The following is an 18,028-nucleotide window of genomic DNA, read 5'->3' on the forward strand; positions in this document are numbered from 1 at the left end:
ATGTGAGGTGTATTTTTGCCACTTTTGGCTTATAAAGTAAAAGCAAAGATGAAACTTGGATGTTTAGGGTAGGCACAGCCCCACCTGTAGCACACTGTGCTCTCTCCAGCCAGGTGCTGCTCAGAGCTTAGTGCAGACAGGTGGTGCTGCCCTGGCCTTGTGTTGTGTGTGCCAGTGGCACTGCACAGTGCAAAATGGCAAATACAAATATAAACTTGTGTGTTGAGACAACTGTGTGTGACTTCTTTACAAAGCTGCAATTACTCCCAATAAATCTGAATCATCCTGTTGTAGTAAAGCTTTGATAAGAGGAAATGGGCAAAGATCTTTCATGGGAGCTTATCAACCCTTGTGAAGGTGCCTTCAGTTTTGTTTCGCTTTTTTAAGGAGGTCAGGAGAGAAAGATTCTCACTGAGACTCCAATCTTTGCTCAGTAAAAGCCTTCATTCAGCTCTTTGACAGTGTTAGGACACAACAGGGTATCAGAAGAGTGGTAAGGTTCAGGAGGTGGTTCCTCCTGCAGCAGCTCTGGAAAGGCTCCTCAGTGTTCACCCACAGATTGTAGGAAGGTACTTGGAAATGTCCCACTGAGGTTTATGTTGTGTAAATGTTGGAGTGCTCAGTGCTTTGCAGGACTAGATCCCAGCACTAACCACTTCTTGGCAATGATACTGTATCTCACTTAGAAATTAATGTTGCCAAAAATTGTTTGTTGAAGTCTGAGGAGATTTTAATGCTTGAAAACCACTTAAGCAATGGAGGTAGGTTGCTGGCCAGTGCTTATTGTATGCAAATGAAAACATCAAATGTATGTAAACAGGTGCTGCTATTGTGAATTTTCACTCACTATTACAGTGAAAAGAATTGCTAGGTATTTGATGTACTTTAAAATGTTGTTTTTAATGTTTTAAGTGTGCCAGGCCCGGACATGTCATTCAGGTCTGGTACCTTGTGTTGAATAGATCAGTAACTAATATGTATAATATCTTACCTGTTTATTATTATTAGGTATAAGCAATTGAGGACAACACTTCTGCTGTCTGAAGATGGAAAACAACATAACTACTATATCTCGGGAGGAGCTTGAGGAGCTACGAGAAGCATTTGGCAAAATAGGTATGCTTTAAATAAGGGAATCATAAGGATGCCATTAACACTGCAAAACTGTTTAGGATTTGTGGAAGAAATCTTTATGGATCACTTGGTTTTGATAGGGCTGTGTTTTTCCTCTGTATTGCCAGTAATATCTAAAAAAAATGTAAAAAGACATTTGCATAGAGCCCCTTACTTTCACTGGAAACTATGTGTATTAATTTCTTTCAACTTCAGCACTGAAAACAGATACATTTTCTTGCAGGGTTGGTTGCATTATTTGTGTTATTGTATATATTACATCATGGGTCTCAAAATCCAGTGTTTTGAACTCCTTAATTCTGAAAAAAGTTTGATTAAGCTTCAGGTGTTATATATGTTCATGTTAGATTACTTGGTTTTTGCTTTACTTTCATGCTTTGGTGAACTAATAATGTCTCTTTTAATTTATTGAATAAGATTTTGTTTTAAGTAAACTAAACTTGGAGATTTTTTGATCTTTTGCATCTAGCTGATGTTAATAAATAACTGTACAGTTTTGTGTGCTTGACAGGATGTTTACAGATTAATCAGAGCACAGAGAAAGTGTAAGAAATTATATAGCAACTAACCCTTTTTTCCAGATTGCACTGCTGTTGTGAATGTTCATGTCTGCTTTATTTCTTATTCGCTGCAGTTCTGAGGGGTGATATGTAAATGTGCAGCTCAGGAAATGAAACAAACATGTTTGTAATCAGTCATAATGGGGGGAACAGGGTCATTTTAGGCAAGAAGTCTTAAATATTAGGAGTCTTTACTTGGTAAAGAAGCTATTGGGAAGCTGTATGCTAGAGATTTTTAAGACCATGAGGAGTATGGAGAAGTGAAGAGGCAGTTATTGAGGTTCTGCCAATACAGATACCACGTGATGCCCAGTAGAGAGTCAGGAAGATAAAAAGAAAAAGAAGCCACTTTTCTTCACTATAAATAATGGAACAATGAACCCATTGACTCAGGATGTTGTTAAGACCAAACAAAGAGTAGAAATTCTAAAAGGGAGTAAGATACATCCATGTAAGATAATTAATGAGTTGCTATTAAACAATCATCAGGACATCTATAGCTCAAGTAGTTTATGTCCTGCAGGTGCTGGCATAACAGGTCAAGGAGAAGAGTGCTGTATACATGTATCAGTTTACTGAGAGATGTTAGCATAGGTAAACACTCACTGGTGTTGTCTGACAGCTTTTCTATACGTTTGGTTTTCACCATCTGTATTCCTTCTTTTTCTCCATTTCCTGCCTGCATATTTTCATATTTCTGCTTTAAGCATTGTCTGTACTGCTCCTACTCACTGAAAAGCATTTTTTTCCTTATGCTTTCTGTAAAACATAAAAATTAAGCATCATTAGATTTTATAATTTTTTTTATTTTTACATTTCTAATCTCTTTATGGATAAATTGCTTGCAGCTACATCGGTAAACTGAGAGAAGGCATGTATTTAACTCTCAGCTTGTCATCATGGAAACTTACCCTCGGTGAAAGATGAACCTAGAGAAATAAAATAGCTGGTAATCTGAGTGAGCTCATGAACATGTCCTCTGCTGGTTAGACCATCCCTGTTATTATGTGTGGTTTTACATGTCTGCAAGCCAGTGGATGGATTAATACATATGCAAATAAAAAGTTTGTGTTTTGATTTGGGAACTTCTGGTAGTATCAAAAACACAAAATGATTTTTTTTTACCCTGTGTTTTTAGCCTTTTGTCAGCAGTGAAATGTGGCTGCCTTATGAAGCTGTACAGAAGCTACATAGTGTAGTATGGACTACAAGAAAATTGCTGTATAGCAATTAATTATGGCTTGAGATGAAAGCCATATGTTTCTCTGCTTGCCCTTCCGTAATGAGAGGCATTCATCCACTCTGGTATTATTGGCTGAGTTCTGATACTAGACACAGTATGAGGACATGTTTTTAACTAGTAAATGAAAAAAAAACCCCCAAAGGTGGGAGCACCTTCACAAGTCAGAAAAGTGGCCACATCATCTTCTGTTTCTGACTCATTGTGATGTTCTCTTAAATTTCTTACAAATGTATCATTCATAGAACTGGGAAAATACTAGTAACTAGTATTTTTCAGGAGCTTTAATATGATCATGAAAGTCACTGAAAATTGTTGTCAAACATGGAAAATATTAGCATTAAATATGTAAAACAATGGGCGTTATATCCAGTCTTACTTAGGCAGGATATGATTTCTTGTATCTGATTGGACTTTGTCTATATTGTGTATGAACTACAGCTTTTCTGCTTTTAAAAGTACTTCTCTCCATTATGTAGCCAAGGGACAGGTAACCACATTCTCAAATTCTGCTTGTATAAATATATATATAACCATGTATGTGGAAATATGCATAGATTTAAAAAAATAGGAACAGGTAAGGTGGTTGATTCATTTACGTGTTACTTTGGATAAAAACATGGGTGTGTAAAATGATTGTTTATTATACTAGGATGAATTCAAGACAGCTTTCTGCAAAGAGATTGGCCAAAGGTGAAAGTACAAAGGGTATTTTTGATTGTTTCTGTGCTGTTGCATTATTCATCATGAATAATTCAAATTATACTCAATTTATTTTTATATGAGACAGCCATTAATTTCTTCCCACAATTTCAAACCTTTTGTTGAAAAAAAGCATTTTGGTACTTTGCTGTACATGAACGTTCCTGCCATGCTCTTGGGAGCCGAGTGTAAGTGGAGGTGGCAGCTCAAATTGCTCCCAACAGAGCCAGTTAAAAGATTAAGGAAGGTCACCTTTAATAAACAGATACAGATCATCCCAGACTTACTCTTCACAAGCAAGCCTGACCACATCAAAAGTTTTGAAGAACAGAAAATATCTATCAGATACTGGGATAAGAAATAAAATGTAGTCAGGCAGAGTTCTTGTGTAAGTAGTTTTTCTTGTGGAAGTGCTCTTCTAATAACAACATGCATCAGATTTGAGCTTACTGATTGCAAATGGTTTAATATTGGCAGTAAACATATATTAATTGATCTCCCTTTGACTTGAAGGTTTATAGATAATTTTGTTGGTAGTCTTAAAAAAAACTTCACTATTTGCAAATTTGCTATATTGTTATATCTGTGCTAAGGGATCATAAGATAGTTCCTGAGAAAGCATGTAACAAGCTGGCACAAGTCCTAGACAGTTGTGCCTCTAATCCACAAGCATTCCTTCATACTTACTTACCTATATCAGAGAAAGAAATACTAATCTCCGAGAACTGCATTTATCACACTTCATTTATTCTTAACAGTTACCATACTATAGTAAATGAGTATGCATAAGTTTACTTAAGTATAACAACTTGTGTTTTCATTCTACAGATATTGACAACAGTGGGTATGTCAGTGATTATGAGCTTCAAGACCTCTTTAAAGAAGCAAGTCTGCCTTTGCCTGGATACAAAGTCCGGGAGATTGTAGAAAAAATCATTTTAGTGACAGATAGCAACAAGGATGGGAGAATCAACTTTGAAGAATTTGTCTCTGTAAGACATTCCCTTTGGATGTTTATCTACTGTCTGATATCTGCTGAGAATTAGGATAGAAAACTGAATTAAGTGGTACAGCTATTTTTATATATAACTATTATTTTGAGTTTTCTCTGACAACTTAGAATATCCTATATAGTTATTTTCTAATTTTTGTCTTTCACACTCCTGTTTAATTTAACAATTCTGATTTGAGCAGCATGTGAAAGAACAGTAGTTGCAATCAGTCTTGTTTTCTGTTTCCTCCAAGGCGAGGGGAAGGACTACATATTGTAGGAACTGTTGGGCCAGCCCTTGCTCTGACAAAAGAACAGACAATTAGTCACCAGTCTCTGAATGCTCTTAGTAGTGCAAACATTAGTCTATCACTATGCTTAATCTCTATACTAAAGGCTGTTTATTACTGGGAGTGAGGTACAAGTTTTCCCTTTCAGTGAACAAATTTCAAAGTTTTAGACTTTTCTAAATGAGAATCACTCAGTGGTGCATTTTAAAATAAATAAAAACTTACCAGGCTGTTGGTTTGTGGGTGTTTGGGGATGATTATGTTTTGCTTTGAAGTTAGAGTACTGCTGCTAATTGTAGTAGGTTGTTTGTTGAATTAGTTATTGATCTTTCTTTCTGAAATTCTAAACATTCAAATACTTGCTTCCAGATATTAATTGTGTCTGTTACTTATACTTCATTGTCAGTCTGACACCCCTGCAGTATCTGGGCAGAGCTAGGACATATCAATATATCCCATGTGGTTTACATTAGAGGTAGGTGAAAAATGGTATTAGCTTGATAAAGGAAGGGCATGTTTAACTGTCATGTCATAACCTTCTACTGCAAAGCATGTGGGGTAATAAGTGGGAAAAATATACTATCATCATCAAAAATGTGTGTATCTTTAGTTGTGTTCTTCAGTTTACCAAAATATCTGTGAAAAAATTGGGTAGATATTTGTATGTCCTTTTTTTGGATAGCATGGCTTAATACAGGTGTTCACTGAGAAATAATATGTTAGATATCCAGTACAGATATAGATATCCAAACAGTTGGGGTTTTTTTTGAACAGAAGTCAATGTGAATATCAAAGAAAGTCAGGTTAACTATTGAGTCTAGAATACTTCTATGAATTAACAGTTATTTGAAGGTACAATCAATCACAAAATGCTCTACATTTTTCTAATTTCAGATAATTCAGGAATTAAAAAGCAAAGATGTTAGCAAATCTTTCAGAAAATCAATAAACAAAAAGCAAGGAATCACAGCAATTGGAGGAACATCGGCAATATCTAGTGAGGGAACACAGCACTCTTATTCAGGTAAGAAATAGTTAAACATAGGCAAATTTTGCAAGGAGGAAGACTCTTTAAATTTGCACTACGGAGAAAACAGAGCCTAACTGGAAAATGTTGGTGCTGAAAGCAAATTAACACAGCAAAAGCAGCTGGAGGTGGACAAGGTAAGTGTAGGTGATAGTTTATTAACTCTGTTCAGTTGTTTCTAGTTTCATGCTGCACTTGGAGGCAAGTTAGGCATCTGTGTTAGAGCAGAAGAGGAAAACAAAGTGCTGAAAGCTTGTAAGGGGGAAAAATGGCCCCTTTGGCATACTTCTAGTAATGCTAGTCAAGTTTTTGCCTTTATTCCATGCTAATGGGCTCTTATTCCTATATTCAGATAAAAAATGAATCCTTATTTTCATTTCCACAGTGTTAACTAACATGAACTAAAAACCCACTAACAAACCACCACATATTCTTTCTGGATGGACTGGTCTCCTCAGCTGTCTCTGCCATTATGTAATTGTTCACTCCTACATGGTTTTTGCGTAGACTCTCTCACACTGAAGAAGTTGCTTTTAATATTTGATCTGTTTCTTTCTACCTCCCCATGCTGCATGGAATTTAAGTTGGTAATTGTGCCTAATTGCATTGCAGCTCCTGGTGAGAGTGTGAACCACCTTCTAGGATCATATTGCAATCAGCAATATTGCAACTTTTTTGATTGACTTAAGTCTGGAATCTGTGTGGTTCCAGATTGTGTTAAGATTCTATATATGAGGAAGATTCACTTTGATTAGCCAAAGGTGGCAATATCCTCTCTTTCCGTAGGATTCTAGCACCAGCTATACCTGATACGTCCTCAAAGCAGGGCATATGCTCCATCTCAGAGGATGCCTGTGGGGCATCAGAGGTAATTCTTTAGATGCTGTTTTATTTTCGGTGGAGAGAAATGAGCCCCACTAGAGCACAATTCACCTGGCCTGGCCTCACCAACCATCTCGTTTATGATGAGGTGAAGTGTACTCTAGAATTTCACGTTGTTTCCCACTGACAATGAAAGAAGTGTAATGAGTCAGCTGCTTCTTGAGGTGAGGTGAATACTACCTCTGCTTTTTGGGAATTTGGATACTGAGACTTGATTGACTGTTATCCAAATAAGCTTTCTTAGATACATAGTAATAAACTCTGCACTGAATATGAAAGAGAATTTAAAACTGAGATATTAAACTTTTTAAGTCTCTCAAAGCTAAAGACAGTTCAGCAGTCAAGATCAGTCTGAAAAGTCTGCCAGTCTCTGAAGTCCAATAGGAGGCTGTATGAAACGCTGCGTTTTAAACCATCAGTGCATGGATTGAGTTATTGCATATTTCAGAGGAGAAATTTTCCCCTCTTCTTTGTAATTGCTGAGAAACTGAATTTGAAGTCAGCCATGAGGATACCTTCCCTATGATGTTCCCATGATTTTTATGTTATCCTTCAGAAAATCACCAGATACTTAGATGGTGCAGTGGGAGAAACTCAATCTGTACTTACCATTTTTTGTGTTCTTTCCCATTGGTCTGATTTTTTTAATAACTGAGCCGTGTGAAACTAAGGGCTTTTGTTGCAGATGAACCTTTTTGACTCAAGTATGCTGTTAGTAGTCTGTGTTCATGGAAATGTTAAACTATTATTTTAATGCTTTCTTTTCAGAGGAAGAAAAAGTTGCTTTTGTTAATTGGATAAATAAGGCTCTACAAGATGACCCAGACTGTAAGCACCTCCTACCCATGAACCCATCAGATGCCAGTCTTTTTAAATCCCTTGCAGATGGCATCCTTCTTTGGTGAGTCCAAGGGTGTGAGAAAGAAAAGAAATTAATCTCAACAGTTAAATGCTGATCACAGTGACATGAACTGGAAAACTTTAGACAGGCTTTAACATCAAGACTCCACTCTTAAATATTTCAATCAAAGTGTAAGATGGGGAAAATCTGTTTGCCCATAGAAATGTGATTTTTAGCAAATTTTTTATGTGACTCTGTGCATATGTTATAGAAGCAGTTTTCCACTTCAGACCCATGTTTATACGTGCTACATATGTGCAGGCTGTTTATAAAGGAGATAGTTAAACAGTTCATAAATTCATTAGTTGAAATAATTAGAAAACTTGACTACTTAAAATATTTTTTAAAGTTATTAATTATAGTCACTAAATCATGGGATAGAAGGAACAGACTTCTGAATTAAAGCCATGGCAAAACAGAGAGCATATAGTAGGTCCCTTAACTTTAGTCTGCTGTAACTTTCTAGTTAGTTATAGGTAGATTAATAGTACTTACACACCATGGTAACAAGGGATTAGCATATTAGTAATGATGTGAATTGAGATCCATGTGGTACGAGGTACTGCAGAAATGCAGTGCACAAATACACTGATTATACTACAAAGTTTTTCAGTAGAGACCATTTAAATTACTTTGGTTTACAGTTCTAATCTTGTCAGGAACTTTTTTTGACAGTTACAGATATGATCTATTAATTATAAAAGCCAAATGCAACATATTATCTGGGGCATTCTGAATGAATGTGCAATTATTTAATGGGGGAGAAGAGAGTTAGAGGATGGTTGGGTTTTTTTTAATCTTGTCAGAAATATTTACATCTAGTTTTAAAGTGTTAGTACTTTAGTCAAATAATGTATTTTCTGAGAAATTGAAGTTTGAATAAACTCTTGACTTTCCTTCCTTAGCAAAATGATCAACTTTTCACAACCAGATACAATTGATGAAAGGGCTATTAATAAGAAAAAACTCACTCCTTTCACTATTTCTGTAAGTACTGCATGGATAGGAACTTGCCACAAATGAAAAAGAAAAATATTTTTCTGTTTTAATGACAGTTCTCCTGGTGGAGAAAAAAATTTTTTAAAATTCTATGTAGTAAAAAAATCCCAAAGCATGAGATTGTATTTTCTAATAAACTCTGCTGCATTCTCCTATTTCTTAGATGATTTACAGAAAAACTTGATTTTTCATGCTTTCCCTAATTCTTTCCCTATTAGTTATTTTTGTTTTGCTTTACTGGGTACCTGAAGAAAATAATTTTAGTCTTCTGAGTGGATGGTCAGGTTGTATTTTAGCAATGCAGAAAGTGTCTGCATGGCTGTATACTCTATGGAAGGATGATGCACTTTCAATACTGGAGAGCAACTGGGACAGAAGATGAGATATATTTTTAATTGTGTATGAAGTCATGAAAAAGCTTGACAGGAACAGTCTTTAAGACCTTAGTTTGGGTTTAAGAAAACAGGTCTCGAAATGGAAATAGATCCATAAGTTACTGGCCCAATGAGAAAAAACTGCTGATTAAAAACCTCAGTTAAATGGCAGACGTTTTATTTCAGGCTGTGATGTTAAAATACGAAAAGTTAAACCACACTATGTTCTAAATCTTCCAAGTGGGTTTTGTAATCTCTACTTATTTAAAGAAGATCTGTCAGCAAAGATGATGCTGCATGTGTTTATGTTGTCTCTGTAGATAGTTAAAATGTGACACAAGAAAATAGTAACATTTATGATAGCTGCCAGCTATTTTTTCTTGGAATCTTTGTCAATATCTTTGACAATCACTAGGTTTACTTTGAGTGTCAGGGTTTTGAATTGCCATGATTTCCTTATGCTTCTCATTCAATTACAGTATAACTATTGCTTATATAAATGTGTAAGATTCAAGATGGGATGACAGTGATGTCAGTAGTATCCTTCACAGGACTCCGTGCAGGAATTCTGTATGAACACGTTTTTCAGGATCAAGCCTCTGATATTTTTAGCAGTATTGTTTAATTTCTGTAACTGATACTTACGAATTGCAAAAAGTATTTTGATTAGAGTATTCCTCAGTAATCCAAGCTGCAGAAGGTGGCCCACAATTTTTTGGTGGGTCCGTACTAAACGCTGTCAATAATGTTTTCCATTAAATTTTGGTAAGATGCAAGGTAGTTCACAAAAAACTTCCAGAGTGCAGTTTTGCATTGGAAGCCACTGAACTAACGCATTATTTCTTCTGAAGTTTAATATGGAGAAATTTACTAAAAAATACAATCTCACAAATTTGTTAAATGATGATATTCCAAATAGGAAAACCTAAACCTGGCTCTGAACTCAGCATCTGCCATTGGCTGTACGGTTGTCAATATTGGATCACAAGATTTGCAAGAAGGAAAACCACACTTGGTATTAGGACTCTTGTGGCAGATCATTAAAGTTGGTCTTTTTGCTGATATTGAGATCTCCAGAAATGAAGGTAAGAGTAATGCCAGGTATAGCAATGTCAGCCACTTGGAATTAGCTCAGAGCACAATAGCAATGATTTCACCTTTCTTTCAAACTTGATTTTAGCTCTTATTGCCTTGCTAAATGAAGGGGAAGAGCTGGATCAATTAATGAAGCTTTCCCCAGAAGACCTCTTGCTACGCTGGGTGAATTACCATCTGGCCAATGCAGGGTGGCAGAAAATCAGCAACTTCAGCCAAGACATTAAGGTATGTAGTTACTTGCTCTCATAATCAAACATAATGGTATTAAAACACACTGTGCATGGAAAAAAATTAGATCAGAAGAATTTAGATATAATAGTAATCTGCTTTCTCGGCTGTAGGTTCATCCTGTGTTTTTCAACACTGAAAGAGCATTATTTTGATCTCTTCTATCCTATTTAGTTGCTCATCCCATGTATTATCACATCACAGTGCAAAGTGAACATTTCCAATAAGCTTATATCCAGGGAAGTTTTAATGTTGTAAGATGGCTATTAGAGTTGTTTAGGACAATTTGCACCACCTTATTAGCTGCCTAATAACTCCCAGTCACTGCTTTGCTGGTGTGTCAGCTGACTGACGCAGGGGCTGAAAGGTTCCTTGGGGCAGGTGGCAGAACTGCATAATTCTGTCTTCAGTCATTCTGCATAAGGCATGCCGAGCATTCTAGTAGCCCAGATGATGAGAGAACGCAGCAACTTTTTAAAATTAAAAGCAAAGGAGGAAGATTCCCTCAGGTGGTTAGACCTCCTTTCATTGGAGAAAACGACGTCAATTAGTTGCAAGTTACATCTTTTCAAATGTTACCTAGAAGGCTGTTATTGAAGCAGACTGTAACTAGGGTTTTATATGAAAACTGCTACTATGGTAAAAATATTATATGGTGTTTAAGAAAAGTATTAAATACTTTTAGAACTAGTACGGGTTTATTTTTTCTTGTAGTTTCTTACTGCAAAATTGATCCTTTTTGTGGGTAACCACATAAATTTGCCCTGAATGTCTTAATTACAACAGTCTAGTTAATATTCTGCTGAGTACTTTTAACTAGCATTGTCAAGAATAATTAGGAGACATTCACTTTCTCTGCAATCTGGCTGAGTAAGTTCCATGTGAAGCAGGGTAGTAAAATGGCTGTATGACCTCATCCATATTCACTGAAATTAGGGTGCTGTATTTTTGCCTCCTATGGCTTTTGGATTGGACTATTAGAGCAATAAATGTCTAGGAAAGGCTAAATACTTGCTGCTTCTTTTTTTTTTTTTTTTAAATATTACGCTGCTTCTTTTAGGATTCAAGAGCATACTACCATCTGTTAAATCAGATTGCACCCAAAGGAGATGACCTTGATCAATTGCCCATTAAAATTGACTTTACAGGATTTCATGTAAGTATCCAGAAATGTAAAAATAGACTGAAATTATCTGAGACCTCTGTATACGTATCCAACATTCTGGTTACCAGGTTGTCCCTGAATCCCCTTTTGTTCCCTAAGGTGTGCAAAAACTCAGCCAGATTCCTCAGTGCTAGAAAAGCGTAAATGGGCAAAAACTTGAGTAGGTTGTAAAGTGCTGCAGAAAACAGGATAATGCATCCTGCAGTCTAAAGTTTGGAGCTATGTTTTACTTGGAGTAGTGTATGTTGATTTTCAGTTGGGTCATCGAACATGAATATTACAACATCCTGCTCAGTTCTCCTTGTCTGGAATTCAGACAAGGAAAAAGAGTAAACTAGACAAACCTTGTGATCCTTCCTTTAACCAAATAGTATTTAGAAATAACATGTGAGCCCATCCAATAACCAGCAGGAAAGTGCAGCATCCATCAAGCTATAAGTTGTAAAGGGACAGAGGGTCTAAAACCAGCCGACATGGATGTGAAAACAATTGTCTAAGCTGCTTTATACTGCTTGTTGGAAGGATTATTCTGAGAGTGCATTTGATCCAAAGTTGAACTGCGTGCCTGAGATACCTATATATCAATCAGAATCTAAGGTAGAATCTCATTATTCGTTACAATTGTGAAACCCATGTGCAAGATTGTTTGCTTATATGCTTTAGTTCTCTTAAACTCCTTGTTTGCTCCTGTTTGGGATTTTTTTTTTTGAGAATGAAAAAGAGTGGAAGTTAGTTTTTTCCATGTAATTTCCTACAGTTCATATGATCAGTTTATTAATAATAAAGACCAATGAACAAAACACACAATTTGCCAACTTACAGTGATTAAGAGGCAAAAATATTAAAAAAGAAAGTTTGAAGCATTCAAACTCTTACTGAGGGTTTTGGTTGTCATCTGTAATTACTGTGCTTGAGAATATCAGTTTAAAGCAGTGATGATGAACCTTTGGCACATGTAGAAGAATATGCAATATGGGAATCAACAGCCTGGAAATGGAAATATAATCACTGCTCTTCTGGCTGCAGTTGCTGTGATTCATGAGGAATGCTGTGCTGACAGCCACAGAAGTAAAGGACAGTAGAAGAAAGAGGGGAATTGTCATGGGCTGTGAGAGCTAACTCAGGCATTGGTAGAATGAGGGAGGAACTGACGTGGGTCTTTTAAAGATTTCCCTACCTGAAGATTTGGTAAAATCTAGTACGAGACTTAACTGTAAATTAATTTTTGTTTGTTTTTCTTTTCAGGATAAAAATGACTTGAGGAGGGCTGAATACATGCTCCAACAGGCAGATAAATTGGGCTGCAGACAGTTTGTAACTCCAGCTGATGTGGTTGCAGGCAACCCTAAGCTCAATTTGGCTTTTGTTGCAAATCTCTTTAACACATATCCAGCCCTGCACAAGCCTGATAATTCATCTTATGATCTCAATTTATTAGAAGGTACTCAACCTACTAACTATACAGAAGATAAGAATATTAGTGATTTCTATTTAGGTATTCCTTCTAGGTTGTGATGTAGGATCCCTGTGTGCTGGTGCCTGTGTTTACTCACTAGCAGGCAATATAAGCCTTAGTAGAAATCCCCCATTAGTATGTATATTGTTCACTTGTGTTAGCCTGACCAAATGGTTATTCCTGAATAACCTTCTGTCATTCATTTGCAGGAGCAAAAACTGTCCTCCTACTTTCCTTTCAGTTTCCTGTGCTTCTTTCCATGCTGTTTATAGTTTAGCTGATAGACAAATTCTAGCCTTTCTTCGCAGTGCTATATTATGCAACTGTAATAGTCTTTAAAAGTATTTTTCACATAGTGCATTTATAGATATATGTGTATATTGGTTAGCTGCCTTTTAAAGTAGGAAACTTTTTTTTTTAAAAAGGCTTCTGTATCAGCCCCCCATATTAATCTGTTGCATCAACAGCCTGTATAGAGCCTATGGTTTCAGGGAATTTGGCCTTTAACTGTACAGTTCTGATCTCTAATGCTAGAGATAAAGGGATAATTGGTCACAACCTTTGGCTGTTGCCCTTGCCATGGACCAGCTAATCTAGGATAATGAAATGGCTCCTGCCAGTGTATTTCACAGTTGTTCACTGATCTCAAAGGAATGTGAGAATCAGGGGTGCTGCACTCGGGAGACATCATCAGCAATGTTCACATAGTCCTCTGCACTGCCTTCTCGTGCCTTCCTCTTACTCTTCCTGTCAGGTTTCCTTTCCATCTAGGTGAGTCCATCTTCCTTTGCTCCTGTTTTTTCATAATTTGTCTGCACTGCTGCATCCCCTTGTCACAAATCTTGTGCCCCTCAGACCATTCTTATTTCAGGCTTCTTGCACTTCTAGTTTCAGCTGGGTGCCAGCTGTGATGTGATAGAGGTTGCAGAGCACAGGACGTTGTCTTCCCTTTTCAGGGGAATAACCCCAGTCACTGCAGTCCCTGCTGGCCAGGACAAATGATTGAAGGAAAGGTCTGCTCTTCCTCTGCTTCAATTTTGTTAGAAATGTCAGCTCTTGGAAATGTATACAGGAGCTGTGTGAAGGCGGAATATGTTCAATTCAGCTTCTCTGCTCTGAAGATAAAGTTGCTGGTGTGATTTGAAATACTGAAAACTTGGTTAAATTTGGAACAATTTTCATTGGCATGGGAAAAACCAGTTGAATTAGTTTCTGGACTTTCCTGAAACTTTTAGATGAGATCAAAGTCTCGGCCAAACCAGTTTAAAAAGTTACAATCAGCTGAATGCTACGCTATGATTTTGTAATGATAAATACCAGCCAAATTTAACTTATTATTTGCAGTATATATTTTAGAGATGGATAATCATGCCAATGTTACCTGTTCAGAGAAAAGTAGATGACTCTTTTTTGCCCTCAAATAATAATTCCCATGGTGTCAAGTAGATCTAAACCATCAAAATAGTTACTTCAGCCCAAAGACAATGTTAACGTTTTTTTTCCTGTTAATGTTTATTTTCCATTAAGTCCTCTGTTTATACTGATGTTTTCTCAAGCTAGTGATATAAAATGACATTAATTTCTTTATAGTTTCATCATAGATTGTCTGTTGAAATCTGATTCATAATTTATAATGCTTTCCTGTTTTGCTTCATGAAATGCAGATTTGACCCCTCCTAATGTAGGTACTGTATTTAGTACTTTTCTGTACTCCATAAAAGTGTTTACTCTGCAATTTTTCTTTCTTTTTTTTTCGCCCCTATTGTTTAATCATCTCTGTCCTTTTTCTGGTTGATTTTTTGCATTGTTCTTACATTTTTCTATTGTTTTAATATGCCATCATAAGTAAAAGAGAAGGAAAAACCCCACAGCATACAAAGTGGGGGCAAGAGTTGCAGTAAGTCAAATGCCATACAGGTATTTTGGGGGGTTTAGCCAGTAAGGGCTTTCCATGAACGGAGACATCAAGCTGTAGGCATGTGTGGGTGAGTAGAGCTTTCTGAAAGTCTTCATTTTCCTGCATAAATTCCATCTTTTCAGGCACTGTCCCACCCAAAGAGTGTGGTGTGGCTGTCCTCTTCAGTTTAAGACGATTAATGCTGTGCATAAACTGACATTTGCCCTGATAATATGTCTGGTTATGTGCACTGATATATGGAGAGCATATCCCTCAGGAATACTGACATAGCAAAATGAACATTTGCTATTGTGTGGGGTGGAGAGGGCAGTCCTGAGCCCAGTTAATGCACGACCTTTGCATGTTGCTGCTGATCCAAGGAGCCTCTTGCTCTTGGGGAAGGCAGCAGTTTGGAGTCGAAGTCATGCAGAAAGCTGAGTTCTTGGGGGGAGGAAGAGGAGGAACTTGTGTCCACCCACATTTCCTCCAGTGTAGATTCCTGTGCTATTGCTTAGATCACTGGCAGCCTTCATGGCTGTCACCACGAGAGGGTTAACTACTCCCACTCAGGCTGGCTGAACTTTGGCTGCAACTGCATCTTGAACTCTGTTGTCTTCCAGAGATAATCTTAGATATATTTGGAGCTTTTTGGATTCTTGACCCCCTCCCTATGGCTACTCTCCACTCAGTTCCACAGTGTAATGATCTCAAAGAAGAGATAGCAATAAATACAAAGGATACTACCAAATATGCTCCTCTCTCTTTTGTGTAGCTCTGCCCCCTTTCTGCAGTTTTCCAATGATTTTGGCTATCTGCTGCACCACTCAGCAGAAGATATGCTCCTGATAGGATCACAAGGTATATTTTGAATAAAAGAATAGAGAGAAAAAATTGGTCAGTTCTCAGCCATCTGGAAAACTTATGAACACTTAATGTATTGCATGATAAAGGGATTTGTTTAGAGTGGCATATTAAATATTGTATGCTGGGTTTAGTTCCTGGATTCCCACTCTCCAAAAGGGTCCTGCCCAACTTGCATGCTCTTGCTCCTGCTTGGCTACTTTGAATTCTCCTGAAAATGTTAAGCATGCATTTTAAAATTCTCAGTCTGAGTGCAGTTGCTGAGTATCTGTTTTTGTGGCTATGCTGTTTAGTAAGAGTTCACTGAATAACCTTGGTACTGTTTTTGCAATGGACAAGTGTTCCTAAAAGCACTTTGCAGTCAATATTTTAGGTACTGCAAATCAACTCAAAGCTCAGTAACCATAAAATCATTAAAAAGAAGCATAAGGCACTCACTTCAAAAATCTATAATCTCAAAGATATTCTTTATAAACTTAAATTATATATCACTCTTGAGTTGTGATTGTTTTTTAAATGGAAAAACTGATACTTTTAATAACTTTGTCACAAAGGTTGATTCTGATGACCTTGCAGAATAGTATTTTCTTTGTTTCTTCTGTTTCATCAGTGACTCCTTGGTTATTTTTACAAGTAAATATTTGAAACAAACACTAATTCAAATTACATATGAAAAAATTCATAATTTAGAAAATGTGTCAGTAAGATGAATATCAACTACTTAATAATAATTGGAAAGAACCTGGTAAGGTGGCTGAAGCTTTTAAAATAAAATTTATTCTGTTAGAAATTGTAAACTACAGCTGAAATATCTGAAGTCCAGAGCTTTTTGTATAAAAGGGTAAGAGACCTAGATTAAAACGGTAATTTCTGTCTAAAAATCAATGTTATGTCATAAGTCTAGGCGTGGAAAGATAATGTTAAAGAGATTTTCTTTCTAGTCTAATGATAAATACATGTTTACACAGTAGCTTCATTTTACAAAAACATTCCTTATTCTGTAGTCAGTCTAGAATTGCAGTACTAAACAAGATGGTTTTCATGCTGTATAAACCTCATCAGACAGACTTTGTATTGTTACCCCCTAAGGAGCAAATGAAAACAGCAAAGAAAAATCTTGCTTAGATATCTGTGCTTCAGTCTGGAGAAATCTGCTCTCTTTCACTGTTTGGAGAGATTTTCTCCCTCCTCAATGTCTTCTCTGTTTTCTTAACTGTGGATTATCAACCCAGGGGGGAACAAAGTGATGAGGTTATTCCAAGCTCACATATTCAGGCTAAATATTTTCTCAAATGCTCCTCTTTGATGCAAGAGAAAACAGCTTATGCAGCAGTAATTCACATGCAGGTGGCCACAGAGACATTGTTAAAATTTAGGTAGTGTTGTATGTAGAAAATTAATGAATTATTGCAAGCTGTAACTTTATAGAGAAAGAGAGGTTAGAACTCATGATTGCAATAATAAAAGCGATCTAAGTCAGGAAAGTGAAGGTTGGGGTTTACTTCCTAGTGAATTTTCTGCAGTTCTTGTAAGTAGAATTGCTGGTTAAAACTGTGGGGATAACTGGCCCCCTCGGCAATATAAATAACTTCACAAATTTAACCAATACAACACTGCCTTGCTAAGTTTTCTGTGCTAAAAACTGAAAAAATGAAATCTGTTGCTTTGGGAAGGCCCTTTGCAAATTAATACTGTCAACTTCTGTGAGGAGAGGGTGGAGTTGTAGTGTCTGGTGTGTTAGTACTGACTTTTTATTAAAAGATGCCATTTCAAACAGATTTAATGGTACTGTTGAATGCAGTTTCCACTCATTTTATTTTTAGGAAATTATTATTAATCAACTCCATTATATATTAATTATGTGAAATATAATAAAAAATTATTTCTGTATTTTATCAAATTGTATTTACTCAGAAAAATGTAGTCGAAATGTAGACAGGGCCCTGTAGTGCCCCTGTCCCTGTGCCCAGAACTGAGTGAATCTGAATTGGACAGGATTGCCTCATAGTATAGACTACTGTTTGGGAAATAATGAACTCATTGTGGGGGGGAGGGATATGAGAACGATTTAAACATTGCTTATTAAAGTGTTTTCTCCAATAACTTACATAGAATTATATTTGTCACCATAGGAGAAAGTAAGGAGGAAAGGACTTTCAGAAACTGGATGAATTCACTGGGTGTAAGCCCTTATGTTAATCATTTATACAGGTAAGATTTTTT

At 36.5% G+C, this 18,028-nt stretch overlaps 1 protein-coding gene across 8 annotated transcripts in view; it reads left to right on the plus strand.

Moving 5' to 3' along the window:
- Positions 1-18,028, plus strand: part of PLS1 (plastin 1) — a 42,986-nt gene that overhangs the window by 18,035 nt on the left and 6,923 nt on the right. For 7 of the 8 annotated variants that reach the window (XM_048314490.1, XM_048314488.1, XM_048314486.1 and 4 more), the window contains 11 exons: positions 1,009-1,116; positions 4,465-4,628; positions 5,812-5,941; positions 7,595-7,727; positions 8,633-8,714; positions 10,020-10,185; positions 10,281-10,423; positions 11,487-11,582; positions 12,837-13,032; positions 14,712-14,732; positions 17,938-18,016. In XM_048314490.1, the coding sequence (XP_048170447.1) occupies positions 1,047-1,116; positions 4,465-4,628; positions 5,812-5,941; positions 7,595-7,727; positions 8,633-8,714; positions 10,020-10,185; positions 10,281-10,423; positions 11,487-11,582; positions 12,837-13,032; positions 14,712-14,732; positions 17,938-18,016 (1,280 nt within the window). In that variant the 5' untranslated portion in view covers positions 1,009-1,046. The remainder of the gene's footprint in view (positions 1-1,008; positions 1,117-4,464; positions 4,629-5,811; positions 5,942-7,594; positions 7,728-8,632; positions 8,715-10,019; positions 10,186-10,280; positions 10,424-11,486; positions 11,583-12,836; positions 13,033-14,711; positions 14,733-17,937; positions 18,017-18,028) is intronic. The other variant, XM_048314491.1, reaches the window with a different exon arrangement.

This window comes from Corvus hawaiiensis, chromosome 10 (genome assembly GCF_020740725.1).
Source record: "Corvus hawaiiensis isolate bCorHaw1 chromosome 10, bCorHaw1.pri.cur, whole genome shotgun sequence".
Lineage (NCBI taxonomy): Eukaryota > Metazoa > Chordata > Aves > Passeriformes > Corvidae > Corvus > Corvus hawaiiensis.